General features: G+C 40.3%; 1 protein-coding gene across 5 annotated transcripts; it reads left to right on the top strand.

The window, feature by feature from the left end:
- The first annotated feature begins 462 nt into the window (after window positions 1-462).
- On the top strand, window positions 463-12505 carry LOC122880841 (cytoplasmic polyadenylation element-binding protein 4-like). Of its 5 annotated transcripts, none has more exons than XM_044206359.1 (12): window positions 463-619; window positions 1563-2682; window positions 2788-2886; window positions 3788-3878; window positions 6428-6478; window positions 7119-7142; window positions 7540-7716; window positions 7996-8085; window positions 8196-8314; window positions 8942-9056; window positions 9155-9336; window positions 9510-12505. In XM_044206359.1, the coding sequence occupies exons 2-12, from the start codon at window positions 1618-1620 to the stop codon at window positions 9735-9737; spliced, it is 2241 nt and encodes a 746-aa protein (XP_044062294.1). In that variant the 5' UTR covers window positions 463-619; window positions 1563-1617; the 3' UTR covers window positions 9738-12505. The 5 variants fall into 5 exon arrangements, with proteins under 5 accessions (XP_044062294.1, XP_044062292.1, XP_044062296.1 ...); XM_044206357.1 differs by having other exon boundaries at window positions 3785-3878; XM_044206358.1 differs by lacking the exon at window positions 463-619 and adding an exon at window positions 678-1090 and having other exon boundaries at window positions 3785-3878.
- Window positions 12506-14038: the final 1533 nt, after the last annotated feature.

Genomic DNA, 14038 nt, shown 5'->3' with positions numbered 1-14038 from the left:
TTCTAATCCATTACTTTTTCAGGGTCTGTCTGATACACAACACACCAATCCTGAACAACTGCTAGAGGCTGAGGTGGAGGAAAAAGCATTTGCTTATCCAAATTAACTCATCTGCGTTTGGAATAAATGCAAATGCAAAAACTAGACCTTGGATTTTAACCCCGTGCATTCCATTGGTTTACAGTACTCTTATATTAAAATATCTTTTTTTAGTCTTGGTTGAGGGTTTAGACAGAAATTTCCTTGGATCTTTAATGTATTTTCCTTACAACAACTCCTCCCCTTGATTTCAAGGCATCCTTATTTGGGAGGAGAACGACTTGAGTGCATGTGCCATTCATTGAGTAGGCGTGCTTTGGGCGTGACCTCACAGCAATCATCCAATTAAATGTTAGATTTCAGCAGAGTGGGCGTGGTTTTGAGGGAAATCCTGACACACAGTGGCTGGTGGCTGATAGCGGGGGCGGGGCTTGTAGACGGAAGTGTCTCCGGACTGGTCCAGCTGTCATCTAGAAGAGAGAGGAGACCATTTACACCGGCTGCTTAGGAAATGCAGAAAAAGGGAGAACGCTAAAATATGGCAACATCAAAACGATAAGGTCATGACGCCGTACTGAAGGTAGCTATGCCCGACATATCACCAAATACACATGTCTGTCGATACGTTAGAACAGTGGTCGAGGTTGCGTTACGTTATTTCGTGATGTAAAAATGATGACAAGGATTGGTAGGTTGTGTGACATTGAACATACAGGACACGAAACAGACGAGGTCGTCTAAAGAGCCATAGCGTTACACCATTTCCAACTAGTCATGTCCTGGAAAATTCCGCCGTCCTGTTGTTGATAACGGTGTCGTGTACGTTATTGAAAATTCGAGAGACGTTGTAGCCGTTGAATTCGTTTATTGCTTGCCAGCTGGTTTGCAAATATGCTACAACGTCTCTGCGGTATCGGCTATTATCCTAGCCTAGCGGCTTGGTGAAGGGAACTACCCTAGATTCAGAACAGACAGCAGACGTCATCAACATTTTCCTGTATTTGAATGGTTGCGTATGAGGAGGTCATTGCTGAAAAAGGAAGATTATTCGGTAAGTGTCCGTGCCGTAAGCCACCACAGCGCGTGAGCGTTCACGTATGCACTGCAATGCATAAACGTACTTTAAAATTGACTGCTGGGATCTGGACGATTAATAGGGCACATGGAAGGTGGCGGAGCAGCTGTTAGCTTGCTGCTAGCTGCGTAACGACCTTTGGAGACGTCAGTTTTACCAGCCCAGGCTGTTAGCTGCCCAGGCTGGGTGTTTACCGTGGTTGCCTGCCTGCTATTCGAGTGTTATATTTCATCCAGGCCTCCCATGGCCAAGCCAGTCAATGATTTAATCTCATTGATTACATCACATGACCAGGCAGGGTGCAGCCCAAGCACATTCACTGGGTTTGACGAGGCTTGTTTTTTTCCCCTTTTTCTTTAGAGGCCAGATCAACTTGAGGTGTTACAGTCTTATGCTTTTTGTCTCCCCTTCCTTCCCCCTCCCTGCCCCTCCTCAACCCACATTTTAGGATAAAGAACAAGGTGAAAACCAAAAGTTAACTGAAGATTTACTGGGTGTCCTAAATGGGGGACTACGGGTTTGGAGTTCTGGTGAAGAACAGCAGCGGTAACAAATCTGCTTTCCCTGTAAGGATCCCTCCTCACCTCCAACCCCAGCACCCTCACCACCCCTCCAACCCCCCCAGCCCCCCTTCCTTTGTAAACAACACCTGCTCCACCAATGGGGGCAGTGCTTGGCTGTTCCCTGCTGTAGCCCAACACAGTAACATGCAAGATGAGATTCTGGAGTCAGACAAGTCCAAGGCCTTGGACCTCCAGGACATGCAGGAGAAGTCTCAGGTCCAGGCCCAGCCTCAGGCCCTGTCTCCGGGCCAGCAGGAGGCTGGGGGCGGCCTAGGAGAGCTTGAGGGAGCCCTTCCTGAAGATGGCTCATTGGAGAAGGGATCTTTGGAGAGCAGTGGTGGGAAGGAGAAGCTGAGGATGGAGTCCCCGGTGCTTAGCGGGTTTGACTACCAAGACAGCCTGGGAATGGGTACAAGCTGTGCACAATCCACCTCCTCCTCATCCTCGCTGACCAGCTTTAACAACTGGTCCCCTGCTGTCCCATCCACCCAGTCTCCAGTGGTCGGGGAAGACGTCGGAGGGTTCTTCGGCCCAGCTGGCTCCAACGCCAACGGACCTCCCCTGCTGTTCCAGAACTTCTCCCACCACGCTGGGCCTGGCTTCGGAGCGGGAGGTAGTTTCTCCCCGCAGATTGGACCAGTCTCCCAGCACCACCCACCCACACCTCACCCCCAGCACTACCACCCTCACGGTCAGGGGGTCCCACAGCAGCACCGGCGCTCCCCAGCTAGCCCTCATCCACCCCAGCCCTCCTTCCCTCCGCATCCCCATCGCACTGGACCATTCACCCAGCTGCCCCACCTAACTCCTGCCCAGAGCAAACCCCCTTCACCTTGGGGAAGCTACCAGAGCCCCTCCACTCCCACATCGACCTCCTGGAGCCCCGGTGGGTACAGTGGCTGGGGAGGCACGCAGGGGGTTCGAGAGTACCGGCGGGGGGTTGGTGGAGGGATGACAGGTCTTAACTCCATCTCGCCACTGAAGAAGTCATTCCCCAACAACCAGGTAGATGAGATTGTCACGATTCATCTCAAACACTAATAAATCTTACAAGATCTTTGCATTAATTGACGCGAGACTCGTATGAAATTGATCCCAACTGTCCTACAGGTACCCTCTCAGAAGTTCCCCAGAAATAGCTCTGGCTTCAATCACAAGGGCTGGGTGGAGGACAGTATGAGTCGCAGTGACAATGTCTACCCTTTCCAGGTGAGCATATCACAGGTAATACTCAGGCTGGGGTTTAGGGAACAACTAGGTGTGATCCCTAATAGAACTATGTTCAGTATAGTTGACATTCACTTCAAAATGGCAAAAGACTTGGACTGTGGTCCTATACGACTGCAAATTGTAAATATGTCTAGTTTGTCCTCCAGGGGTAAATTACGTTAATCCTTTTAAACGCGCTCTGTATCTATATCAAATGCAACAAATAGGCCATTGAGCAAAACAGGATACGTGACAGACCAACTAAATGGAAGAATTGAAACTTATTGTGTGTGTGTCTGAGGTCTTATCTAGATCATTTCTAGATCATTTCGTTGAAGGAGAGCAGTCTTATCATCTGTTCTGATCACATGGCTTTCCTCTTGTCCTGATTTGAGATGTCTTGTGCTCCACTGCAGCTTTGCATACTCTCAACCCATTTAGACACACAGTCAAGCACTCTTACTTGTGTAATGTATTACTCATCATAGCTTTTCTGTGTATTTGGAATTCTTTCAAAATGCTAACATATCTTTTTTACCTTTTCAATTAGAATTTGTATTGATTTGAAATCGGATTTGGTAATGGGGGATGCATCTTTCGTGCTTTTACTGTGTCATCTTAGCTCCTTAAGTAGCACATCTTCTTATCTGATGCTATCAGATACAGTGGAAAAATGTTATTTGATTGCAGAGATATGCAGGTGATTTTGTGTAACATACTCTGGGCTCCATTTTCTGTTTACAGTGCTTTCCGTTGAAGGTCTCTACGGGATATTCTCTGCAGTTTTTTATTAGCTATTAGCATCATAGCAAACTATGTCAGGCACTTGCAGCTTGTGCTGCTTTTAGATGGTGATGTGGGAAGTGAGGACGCTAATTGTTGTCTTCCTCTCCTTCAGCAGGAGAGAACACGGTCCTTTGATGGTTTCAGTATGCACTCTCTGGAGAACTCTCTGATTGACATTATGAGGGCTGAGCAGGATTCCTTGAAAGGTTGGTTCCCACACTAACAATAGCGAGGAAAGGATAGTTTTTCTCACTGCTGGCTGTAGATAAATACAGCCGTTTATTGCATATATTTGACAGCAAGTAGAAACTGGGTATTAATTTCGCAGTGTTGATAGCAGGAATTCAATTTGCACATACATGCTGCTTATTGGGCCCTAAGTATTATGGGTTAACAAAATAACAGAAATGTACCAACTTGGTGATGCCAGTGATGTAGTGAGTCCCCGGGACCCACAGGTGGTCATTTGAGTGGGTCCCAGGGAAATTGAAAAGTTTTTTGGTTTTTTTGACCACTTGTAGTGTTAAACTTGTGTTTGATGTTTATATGGTTATTCATGCATGTTGAAAATGTGTCTGAAAATTAAACAAATAAATGTGTAAATACACTGCAGACACACATCAGCTGACAGAAAGAGGAGGTCATATTATACAGAGAAATATTAGCTTTTTCTGGGTGGATAAATGTTAAAAAAGGGAAGCTAGAGGGCAACAAGAATGCTGAGCTTTCAAGTTTTATCAGGGGTCATAACACCATCAAGCACATCATGTTTAATTAGGAAAGTAAAAACACGCACACAAAGGGCAACAATTTACAATTTAGAAACTGAGTAGCTGATAATTAGCCTGACCAGCCATCGTTGGTAATCAATACAAACACACGTTATTAGACTGTAAACCATTAATCAAACCAATAACTAACCGCAGTCAACGGCAGACAACCTTATCATGCTGTAGCAGTTACCTAGTGTTTCTGTAGTGGTGACAAAACATAAAAAAATATAGGCTACATACAGTATTAGCCGTTTGAATTAAACTGAAGCTCCCTGCCTAAAAATATTACGCCAACCTCCCTTTAAGAAATATGACATATTAACAATTCCTTATGTGTCCGCAAAAACACATAACTCTAGAAACACAAGATAAAAGACGTCATATGTCGACAGTCTTCTTCTCAGTCGGATTTTAATGCATCAGAGATGCAGGACGCATAGCTAGCAACATCACTGTGATGCTCACAGTGTTGGCTTTTGTCAAGACTATCAGGAGACTTGATCAGCTGAATGGCAATTTCTGAGGCTGTAGTTTGAAGTTTTGTCAACTAATACATTGCTTTGTCTTTCTGTCAGTGTTTTAGTGAGTGTTCACTTGTGATTATACTGCAACATGACATAACTTGCATACTAATGGAACCAACAAAAAACAAATATTAATGAGCCTCACCAAATTTATATTTAGTGCAGTGTTATTTGGTGCATCTAGGGCTGTGTATCATTAAATATTTTTCAATATGGGTGACAATATGATAATTGACTTTTGGTAATGACACCAAAAGGATGCTACAGGCAAAATTTGGTGGCCACTCAAAGTATTGAGGTTAGATACCCATCACTAGTTATAAGATGTTTGCCATTTTGTCTACCTCTTTTTAGGATACTCTGCAGAATCAACCTTTCATATTAGGGCCAGGGAGTATCACCCCAAAAAAAATAAAAAATATATATATATATATATAATTAAAAAGAAAAAAGCAGAGATGGATATCATACTTATACAAACTTATAAATACTTATTTAGTACCAACCAAAATGTGTCCATAGCCGTGAGTATCAAAAAGTACCAAAAGCTGGCATGTCTTTGATCAGCTAATTGCTGATATAAATCTAAATTTTGCCCATTGTAGACTATTTTATTTAGGCAAATTTGTACTTTGACAGCTGCTTTAGTTTAAAGAACTGACATTTGAGAAATATGGCTTCTCTTGTCTCGGGGGGGGTAGAAAAATGTGGTTATATTTCTCAAAGTAAAGTATCAAAAGTATTGTTTTAGTATTGGTACAAAAACTCTACACATGTTACATTAAACTCAGGTGTATGAACATATCATGAATGAGACCCACTCAGATTGGTTACAGTTCTGTCTCACATTACAGTACATTTCTGTCTTATTCTCCATAACTCATGAAAACAATCACCTGCAGCATTTCTGCTGTGGAGACTCTTTGATCTCAACTAACTCTCATTAATAAAACATTTCAGTTCAGTTTTGCTGCAGTCAATCTTAAAAGAACCCCTTTTTCCATCACAACCAGCTCTACTGATGCTAATCTGGGCCAGCTCTTGCATGTATCTTCTTCTTTCTGCCATTTGCCATGAGGGTATTTTCCATCACAAATCAGGTTCCTCAATAATAAAAAATCTGCTAAGAATTTGCATAGTTGTCAAGTCTAACACACGTTCTTGGATTTATACTAACATGCACTTTTGTTTACATGTAATAATAACTGAACTACATTTAAGCACTATTTGGTTTGTCTGCTGAATTCTTCGTACTTTCCCCAAATGTGTGCTATCATGGTTCTTTTCCTATAGACACAGAACAGTATATGCTACTCCAAACCATTGCAACATAACTTCAAGAGGTTGGAAAGCAGTTAATACGTACTGGAAAGGAAAGGAGTTAATGTAATTATTACTTTAGTTGGGAATCATTTTAAGACATGATGTTCTGAGGCCTCTCATGTTTTTGTCATGTAGGACGCTACAGCTTCTCTCACCAGGGTGGAGACGGGCCTCTACCTATGAATGGTATGTAAATGACATTCATACAAATATGCAGTGCTGTAGCAGAAGTCAGGGTTTGAAATTAATGGCTAGATGATGTATGTTTGTAAGTTGCATTTATGTTTGTAGTGATAGTGAAAATCCACTCATAATGATGAGCATTTTATTTTCAAATACATTGATTCACACAGTCATATATGGAGTTACTGAATGTGTAGCATAAGAAATCTTAAGTAAAAATGTGTTTGTTTTTACATAAGTGATTAATGATTCAATTACTCTCGGATACAATAACATGCCATGTTATATGATGAATGATTTTAACTCTCTCTCTCTAGTTTATACAGCACATTGATTTATTGATACCACTTTGTTAACAATTGCAGTTTATGGATACAAGTGAAAATAGATGTAATCGATATAGATTTAGATAATAGATTTGTGTCTTTCTTTCCCTTAAATGGTTAAATAGATTTGTTAGATGGAAAGCATTTTGGCTATTTGAAATTCAGAGTGTCTGTTACTTTAAGATATGGTAGCCATTTTGGCTGGTGATCCAACAAATTAATTTCAAGGCCTAGCTGTGTTTTACTTGTTTTTATTGTGTGCCTTTGTTTATAAAAAAAAAAAGCCATTTCAAGAGTGTTTTGTGTTTTACATGCAGCAAGAAGTTATGGCAGAAGACGAGGTAAAGCTTGTGAATGTATCTTGATTTCTTGTATATTATTTAGAAAGCAGTAATGACCCCTGAAATGATGACTTTGGGGTTTTGCCTCTGTGTTTGTCTGCTTGGCTGTTCAGTGTCACTGATTTATGCTGTCATGTTGTCACTGTTTAAGACCCTTTTCCTGTAGCCTTCCATGGTTGCCTGCCAAGACCTAATAGTGATAATACTCGTGCTTTTACTGTGTCATCAAAAATAGCAATCATGGCTGCTTTTGTATGTATTTCTTGACATTTTATTTACATCTAATCAAATTCCCTGCTCATTGTAATATTAATACATATTCAAAACAGTAAGAATTGTGGTTCAACGCCACTAGTGGTGAACCAGTATGTGTAATCCAGACCATCCTCTCCACTAGGCCATTCGTCTCTGTTCCCCATGGAGGATGAGCGCTCTTTTGGAGAGGACGAGTCAGGTGACCAGGGGCTTGCTGGCCTTGGTTCAGCTCACTGTTTTCCCCACCTCAATGGTGAACGTGTGGAGCGATATTCTCGCAAAGTGTTTGTTGGAGGGCTGCCCCCAGACATAGATGAAGGTAAAGACGTTACGGCTACAGAGGATGCCTCTCTAGCCCCAGTTTTCTAGTCTACATTGTTGTAGATTAATATTGATATATTTTTTGATCTACAACAACAATATTTTTAACAAAACGGGTTTTTTTTGTAAATGACGACTATGTAAATACGGTAATATCACAAATTTTGTAGAATTTACAACTCTATTGCCTCAATTCAGCTATACTGTATATGAAACTTGAGGGAAGCACTATGAAAACCATTACTGATTGATTTGCTAACAGAGTTTCCTTTTTCAGATGAAATCACTGCCAGTTTCCGCCGATTTGGTCACTTGTTTGTTGACTGGCCTCACAAGGCAGAGAGCAAGTCCTATTTTCCACCAAAAGGTGAGTCAAACCAGTTGAACATTACATTTCTGCCAGCGTGTTGACTCCACAGCATTGTCATGATGAGTATTTGCTTGTTGTGCATTATTCTGTATGTCCAACCTTTCCAGGATATGCATTCCTGCTGTTTCAAGACGAGAGCTCTGTTCAGGCCCTGATTGACGCCTGCATTCAGGAGGATGGCAAGCTTTACCTGTGTGTGTCCAGTCCCACCATCAAAGACAAGCCTGTGAGTTGATTCTGTTTAGCTGCTACATGCTTGTTATCCATCTTGCCCAACAATTGCAAAACTAACACAAATGTTAAAATCCTAGACGCACAAGTGGTCTTTGTTTTAGTGTGTCTGGTCATTGTATCTCAGAAAACTGGAAAGTTCAGTAGAGCTCCATTTGTTTAGTTTGCCCAAATGAGGGCTTTGCTGTGATAATCCATCAGATGTATTCGTGTTGTGCACTGCTCATTTTCAGTGCAAAGTTCAAATGGAAAAACAGACTGGTAACCATGTGAAGTACAAGTACTTTTGAGTAATTGAAGTCTAATTTAAACTGTAATGTGTGTTTGGTTAGTTTTGATTCGTTGCAGTATTTTGTCCTACAGCACAAAAGGTGACAAATGTAAAAATTTGGAAAATGTCATTCCAGGGGCTTCCTACTTTAAAAAAAAAAAAAAAAAAAAAAAAAAAAAAAGCCCCGGCCACCAACATCATCATGCAATAGCAGTCAAATTGAACCAAAGACATTTGTTAATCCATATTACATAAGCAACAAGCCGCTTTCATTTTCACAATCCAAAATGTATCTTGCTCACAATATTCATTAATTAATTAATCTAATTTTTTTTCATCTTGGTTTTGCAGGTCCAGATCCGGCCCTGGAACCTAAATGACAGTGACTTTGTAATGGATGGCTCTCAGCCATTGGACCCTAGGAAAACTATCTTTGTAGGAGGTGTCCCTCGTCCCCTACGTGCAGGTAAGTGTTTGTGGTGACCCCTAAGTGGATTGCATTCTTAGGACTGAAATTGTTTTGATCCCAATAACTTTTGGGAGCATTGTGTATCGCTATTTCAGTGGAGCTTGCTATGATCATGGACCGTCTGTATGGGGGAGTGTGTTATGCTGGGATTGACACAGACCCTGAACTCAAGTACCCAAAAGGGGCGGGGCGAGTAGCCTTCTCCAATCAGCAAAGCTACATTGCAGCCATTAGTGCCCGATTTGTTCAACTGCAGCACGGCGAGATTGATAAACGGGTGAGTCCATCAGATGTTAGCAGCATTCTATTCAGGTCTTAAAAATGAAGAGTGGATGTTCATGAAATATTTATTCCCACCTATCTAACATGCGGCTGTGCAGGCATTCAAATTTTTCTCTACCTCCATTTTAACTCTCTTTTCCTGTCATCCATTTCATCTCTTTTTCCCAGGTGGAAGTGAAGCCATATGTCCTGGACGACCAGCTGTGTGATGAGTGCCAGGGCACCCGCTGTGGGGGGAAGTTTGCTCCTTTCTTCTGCGCCAACGTGACCTGTCTGCAGTACTACTGTGAGTACTGCTGGGCAGCCATCCACTCCCGGGCCGGCCGCGAGTTCCATAAGCCGCTGGTGAAGGAGGGAGGCGACCGACCACGACACATCTCCTTTCGCTGGAACTGAGGCGAGAGGGCAAGGGAGGGAGACAATACAGGACCGGGGAGGGATTGAGAGAAAGGGGTAGTTAGGGAAGGGGTACGGGCTATGATATGAAAAATAAATGCACTTTTCTTTTAAGTTTAAAAAAAAAAAACAACAACAAAAAACTTTATTTATTTTTTATTTTATTTTTAATTTGGCCTTCTAAAAGAAGTAAATGCTAAGAAGAGAGTGAAATCCCATTTATGTTTTGACTTTAAGTGTGCATGAGCATATGGATGCATTAGATTTTGATTTTGATGTTTTCTGACTGTACTTTCTTTTCACGTTAGCTGGCAAAGCTGCTTACATTTGTTGTGATGAGTAACATAAAATTTAAGTGAGGTTGATCATACCTAAATCAGTATACTAAATATGGAAGTTGAGTTTAAGAAGGGTGCATTTTCTTACTTTTTGCTTGCAGGATTAGAGAACAACTGTACCATTTACCAAAGGATTGAGTGCAAATGGTTGGGTTGAACAGAGGAGGAACACAATTTCAGATGGTCGGACGGTTTGAGTTTTTCAAGAAGCTCAGTGTATAGCATCTGGCCACGTCACAAAACAAAATCTCCCCTCAGTCAGGCACACATATTTAGATTGCTGTTTTTAGGTCTTGGTTTAAAAGTCGACACTTTGTAACCAGAAAGGGCAAACCAAAGATTGGCCTAAAACACATCATCAAAAGCAGATGTTGATCTGAGGGTTATCAGGATAATGTTGTGTCCTCTTGTCATTTGGCGGAGGAAAAGCTGGAGTTGTCTGGAGTTTCAGTTTGTGGGTGTCGGCTAATAAAGACACAGCCCTCAGGGCTCAGGTATTGGCAGTAGTATTTGCTCACTTTATATTGTCAGGGATATTAGCACTGGAAGCTAACATGCTAATGTAGTACAAACTAATGGGAATGCACAGTCCAGTCTCCCTGAGCTGTCCTCGTGGGGTACCACTGCACGCTCTACCATGACTGGAGCTTCTATCACAAGTGTTGTGGTTGGATATGGTAGTAGCTAGAATTTGCTGTCACAGAGATAAAGATATTATTTTATACATGGCCTGCTGATTTTTGTACAGTGTTTTATAGCTGATTATTTTGTCATGAACATATATACATTTATTATGCACTACTTTTCTAAATATTTTTTTCAATAGTCATTTTAGGCACATTTTTCACAGATGGGAGAACTCCTTTTGCAATACCTCATTTTTTTCACTTGGTGAAAAATAATTTTGTACCTTTGTTACTAAGAGATCTGCATTTATGGTAAACTTAATTTAAAAAAGAAAATGAATGATATTAATATAATTTTCAATTAGCTTTTATATATTTAAGTGCTGGTAAATCTGAAAATTGTCTGGTGCATTGGTGTGATTCTGTAGATTAAAAAAAAAAAGAATAAGGCTATCATTAGCCATTAGTCATATATGGATTCTCCTCTGTCCTAATAAACATAATTACAGGATCCTAAGGCATGACAAGACCTTTCTAAACGGATTTTGATAGTCTTGAAAATATATTCTGACATTTCTCTCCTAGGTGTAGTCAATAAGATTATCAATAGGGTAAATGTTTTGGCTTTGGTCAATGTGAAAACTTCCCTTCTATCACCGGAGTGGATATCAGCTGTTTGAATATTTAGATCCTCTTTCTGGGACTGCCTGTAAGTTCTACTTATTCTTGGCATGCATAATGTAATACAGAAATAACATGGCTAGTGTTAATGCAGGACCTAATGTAATGCACTAGATCTCCTTTTTCCTTTTTAACTTTCTTTTCCTTATCTCTTTGAGATCACCTCTCTTGTAGCCTCTCTTTACATGATGGAGTCTGCCTTCCTTACACAGACATGATGTTTATGCAATCTACACAGTGACAACACTTTGGATGCGTTTTGTAATGTAGAGGACACTCAGTAGGACATAGGTGAGGAGACTTGATCACTTGACCCCCTTTGTGATGTGGCATGCTTTGGGACATAACCTGAATGTGATTTAATGTTGCAAGTTAACTTTGAGCCATTATGTGCAATACTTATTCTTTCAGAAACAAGTCTCCGCAGTGTAAGTCATTTAACCCATGTAAACCATGCAGTCATTTACACATTATTTGTTTCCTATTGTTCATGCTGATGTCTGCAAGAAAAAAAAAAAACTAATTTATACCTGAATTTATTTTTAAACATTAGTTTTGTGCTTATTTACTTATTTTGCTACTACCATGCTACTGTGATTGAAAACATTGTATATACTAGGTTGATAATGTATTTAGCATTTGCTATATTTTCAATTGAAATGTATAACTATCATTTTGATCAGATTTTTGTTATATTTTTGGGGTGATGTGTTAAACTCGTTGATGTGTCTAGTTTTTCTAATTGCTGTATTGTGCTCCACATTTTCAGATGAAAAGAATATCGATTATGTCTGTTAGTATTACTTGATTGCAAAATTTCAATAGTTTTTAATTGTATGCTGGGAAGGTTATATTTATTAACTTTTTTTTTTTACCTGATATCATTTTGATTTTTATTAAGTCATTTCACATTTATACGTAAGTTCTAATTTTTATATTTTCTTCCTGATTAATTTACGCTGCAATACAGAAGTCAGTTTTTATAGTTGGTTTGTAGTATTGAAGTAAAACAAAGATCTAATGTCATATATTCATTTGCTGCCAACTGTTTGTAACTGTATGCATACATTTGAAGTATTTGTAATGTGAGATGTTGAACGAATAAAACAGCTGTGAGGAAGAATTATATGCCTCAACAAGTATTTTTCAGTCAGTAAATGAGAATCTCAAACCTGGTGCAGTTGTTGTGACTGTGGCACTTTTTTGGCACATCTGGTGGGTTAGGTTGAATCAGGTCAGAGGTATTTATAGGCTGCGGCTTTTTTCAGGCCTTGGTGAGTGCTATTTAGCTCACCTAGACTTCTTGTGCCCCAACAAAACCTTTTCTAGTCTAATAAAAGATCTATTTTTCTTAAGTGAAAAGTATACACATGGGCAACAAAATGTCATGGATGAGGTCATTGAGAGATTTTACAACCCTAATACATCTAAACATAAACAATGGCTGAATTTTCAGAGTACTGAAATGCTTATTACAACTGGGAGGTCTTCCAAATAGATGGTGGTTTTTGTCTTCAATCTAAACTTCTGCTCGGAACAAGCTCCTTGTTGCTTTTTGAAGTACTCAAAAATACTACGTTTCAGAGGGAAATATTTTACTCCACTACATTACACTACGTTACAAATTAAGATTTGACGTACAAAACTTATGATGAGCTTACTAAAAATGTGATTCATTAATAGATTAAGCTGCAGTATATAAAATTGTTAAAATTGGCTCCACCTCGCCCAGCTACAATAGTAAAATGCTACTTACACATTAATGCATCAGCTATAATAATATATCATAACACTAATAGGGGTCATTTTTCTGTACTTTATCTTTTAATACTTAAAATACATTTTGCTAATGATACTTATGTACTTTTACTTAATAATGTGAGTACTTCCTCCACTACTGCATCTTGGGAAAGCTGCTTTATTTTCTCAGGCTATAAACGTAGCTAAGGCTTTTCAGGTATGGGTGTAATTTACACATTTAACTTATAGAAATGTGGCTTTTTGAGACTTTTACATAGCGACTCCCTAATAATACTGCCAACTGCAGGCTGACAGCGCTACAAGAACAATTAAGGACAAAGCAATTAAGCAAAACTCAGTTGGCCAAGGTAAAACAAGTGTCTCCCGTCAGTCTCATTAGAGGGGGAAATATGTCGCCAGTTAGGACTGTGTATGTGCCCCGGTTTAGCTCACAGCCGGGCTCCAGTCAAAGAGATGAACCACAACCGGACCAGATCAAGGACCAGACCCCCTCTCAGTGCCAGAGCGGCAAGCGCGGGAACAAGCGGGCTGATGTTAGAGGTGAAAAAAGTCGGTCCCTTTTAAAAGTCAAATTTCCAAAGCTCAACAAACGCACTTTGTCCAAAAAGCCGCCAGATGAGGACAAAACACCGAGTAGATGGATGTTCGAGCCCGCCGCAAATAAAACCAAGACAACTGTGAGCCGAGGAGGAGAAACCCAATGTAATGCTGCTGTTAATGCTAGCTAAAATAGGTTAGCTTAAGTTAGCTTGGTAGGTTAGCTGTAACGTCAGCTAGCTGGCTAGCAGTACGTTTTGCCTGTGCACTAGAGTAAATCCAGCAAAATGAGCTAGTTTATCTTGTAAAAATTGGTAAAACTAAGCCTAAATAAGCTATGAACTAGTACTATATGTTG

This window comes from Siniperca chuatsi, linkage group LG8 (assembly GCF_020085105.1).
Source record: "Siniperca chuatsi isolate FFG_IHB_CAS linkage group LG8, ASM2008510v1, whole genome shotgun sequence".
Taxonomy (NCBI): Eukaryota; Metazoa; Chordata; class Actinopteri; order Centrarchiformes; family Sinipercidae; genus Siniperca; species Siniperca chuatsi.
Note: the sequence above shows the minus strand (reverse complement) of the source record. Positions and strands in the feature narration are given on the sequence as shown.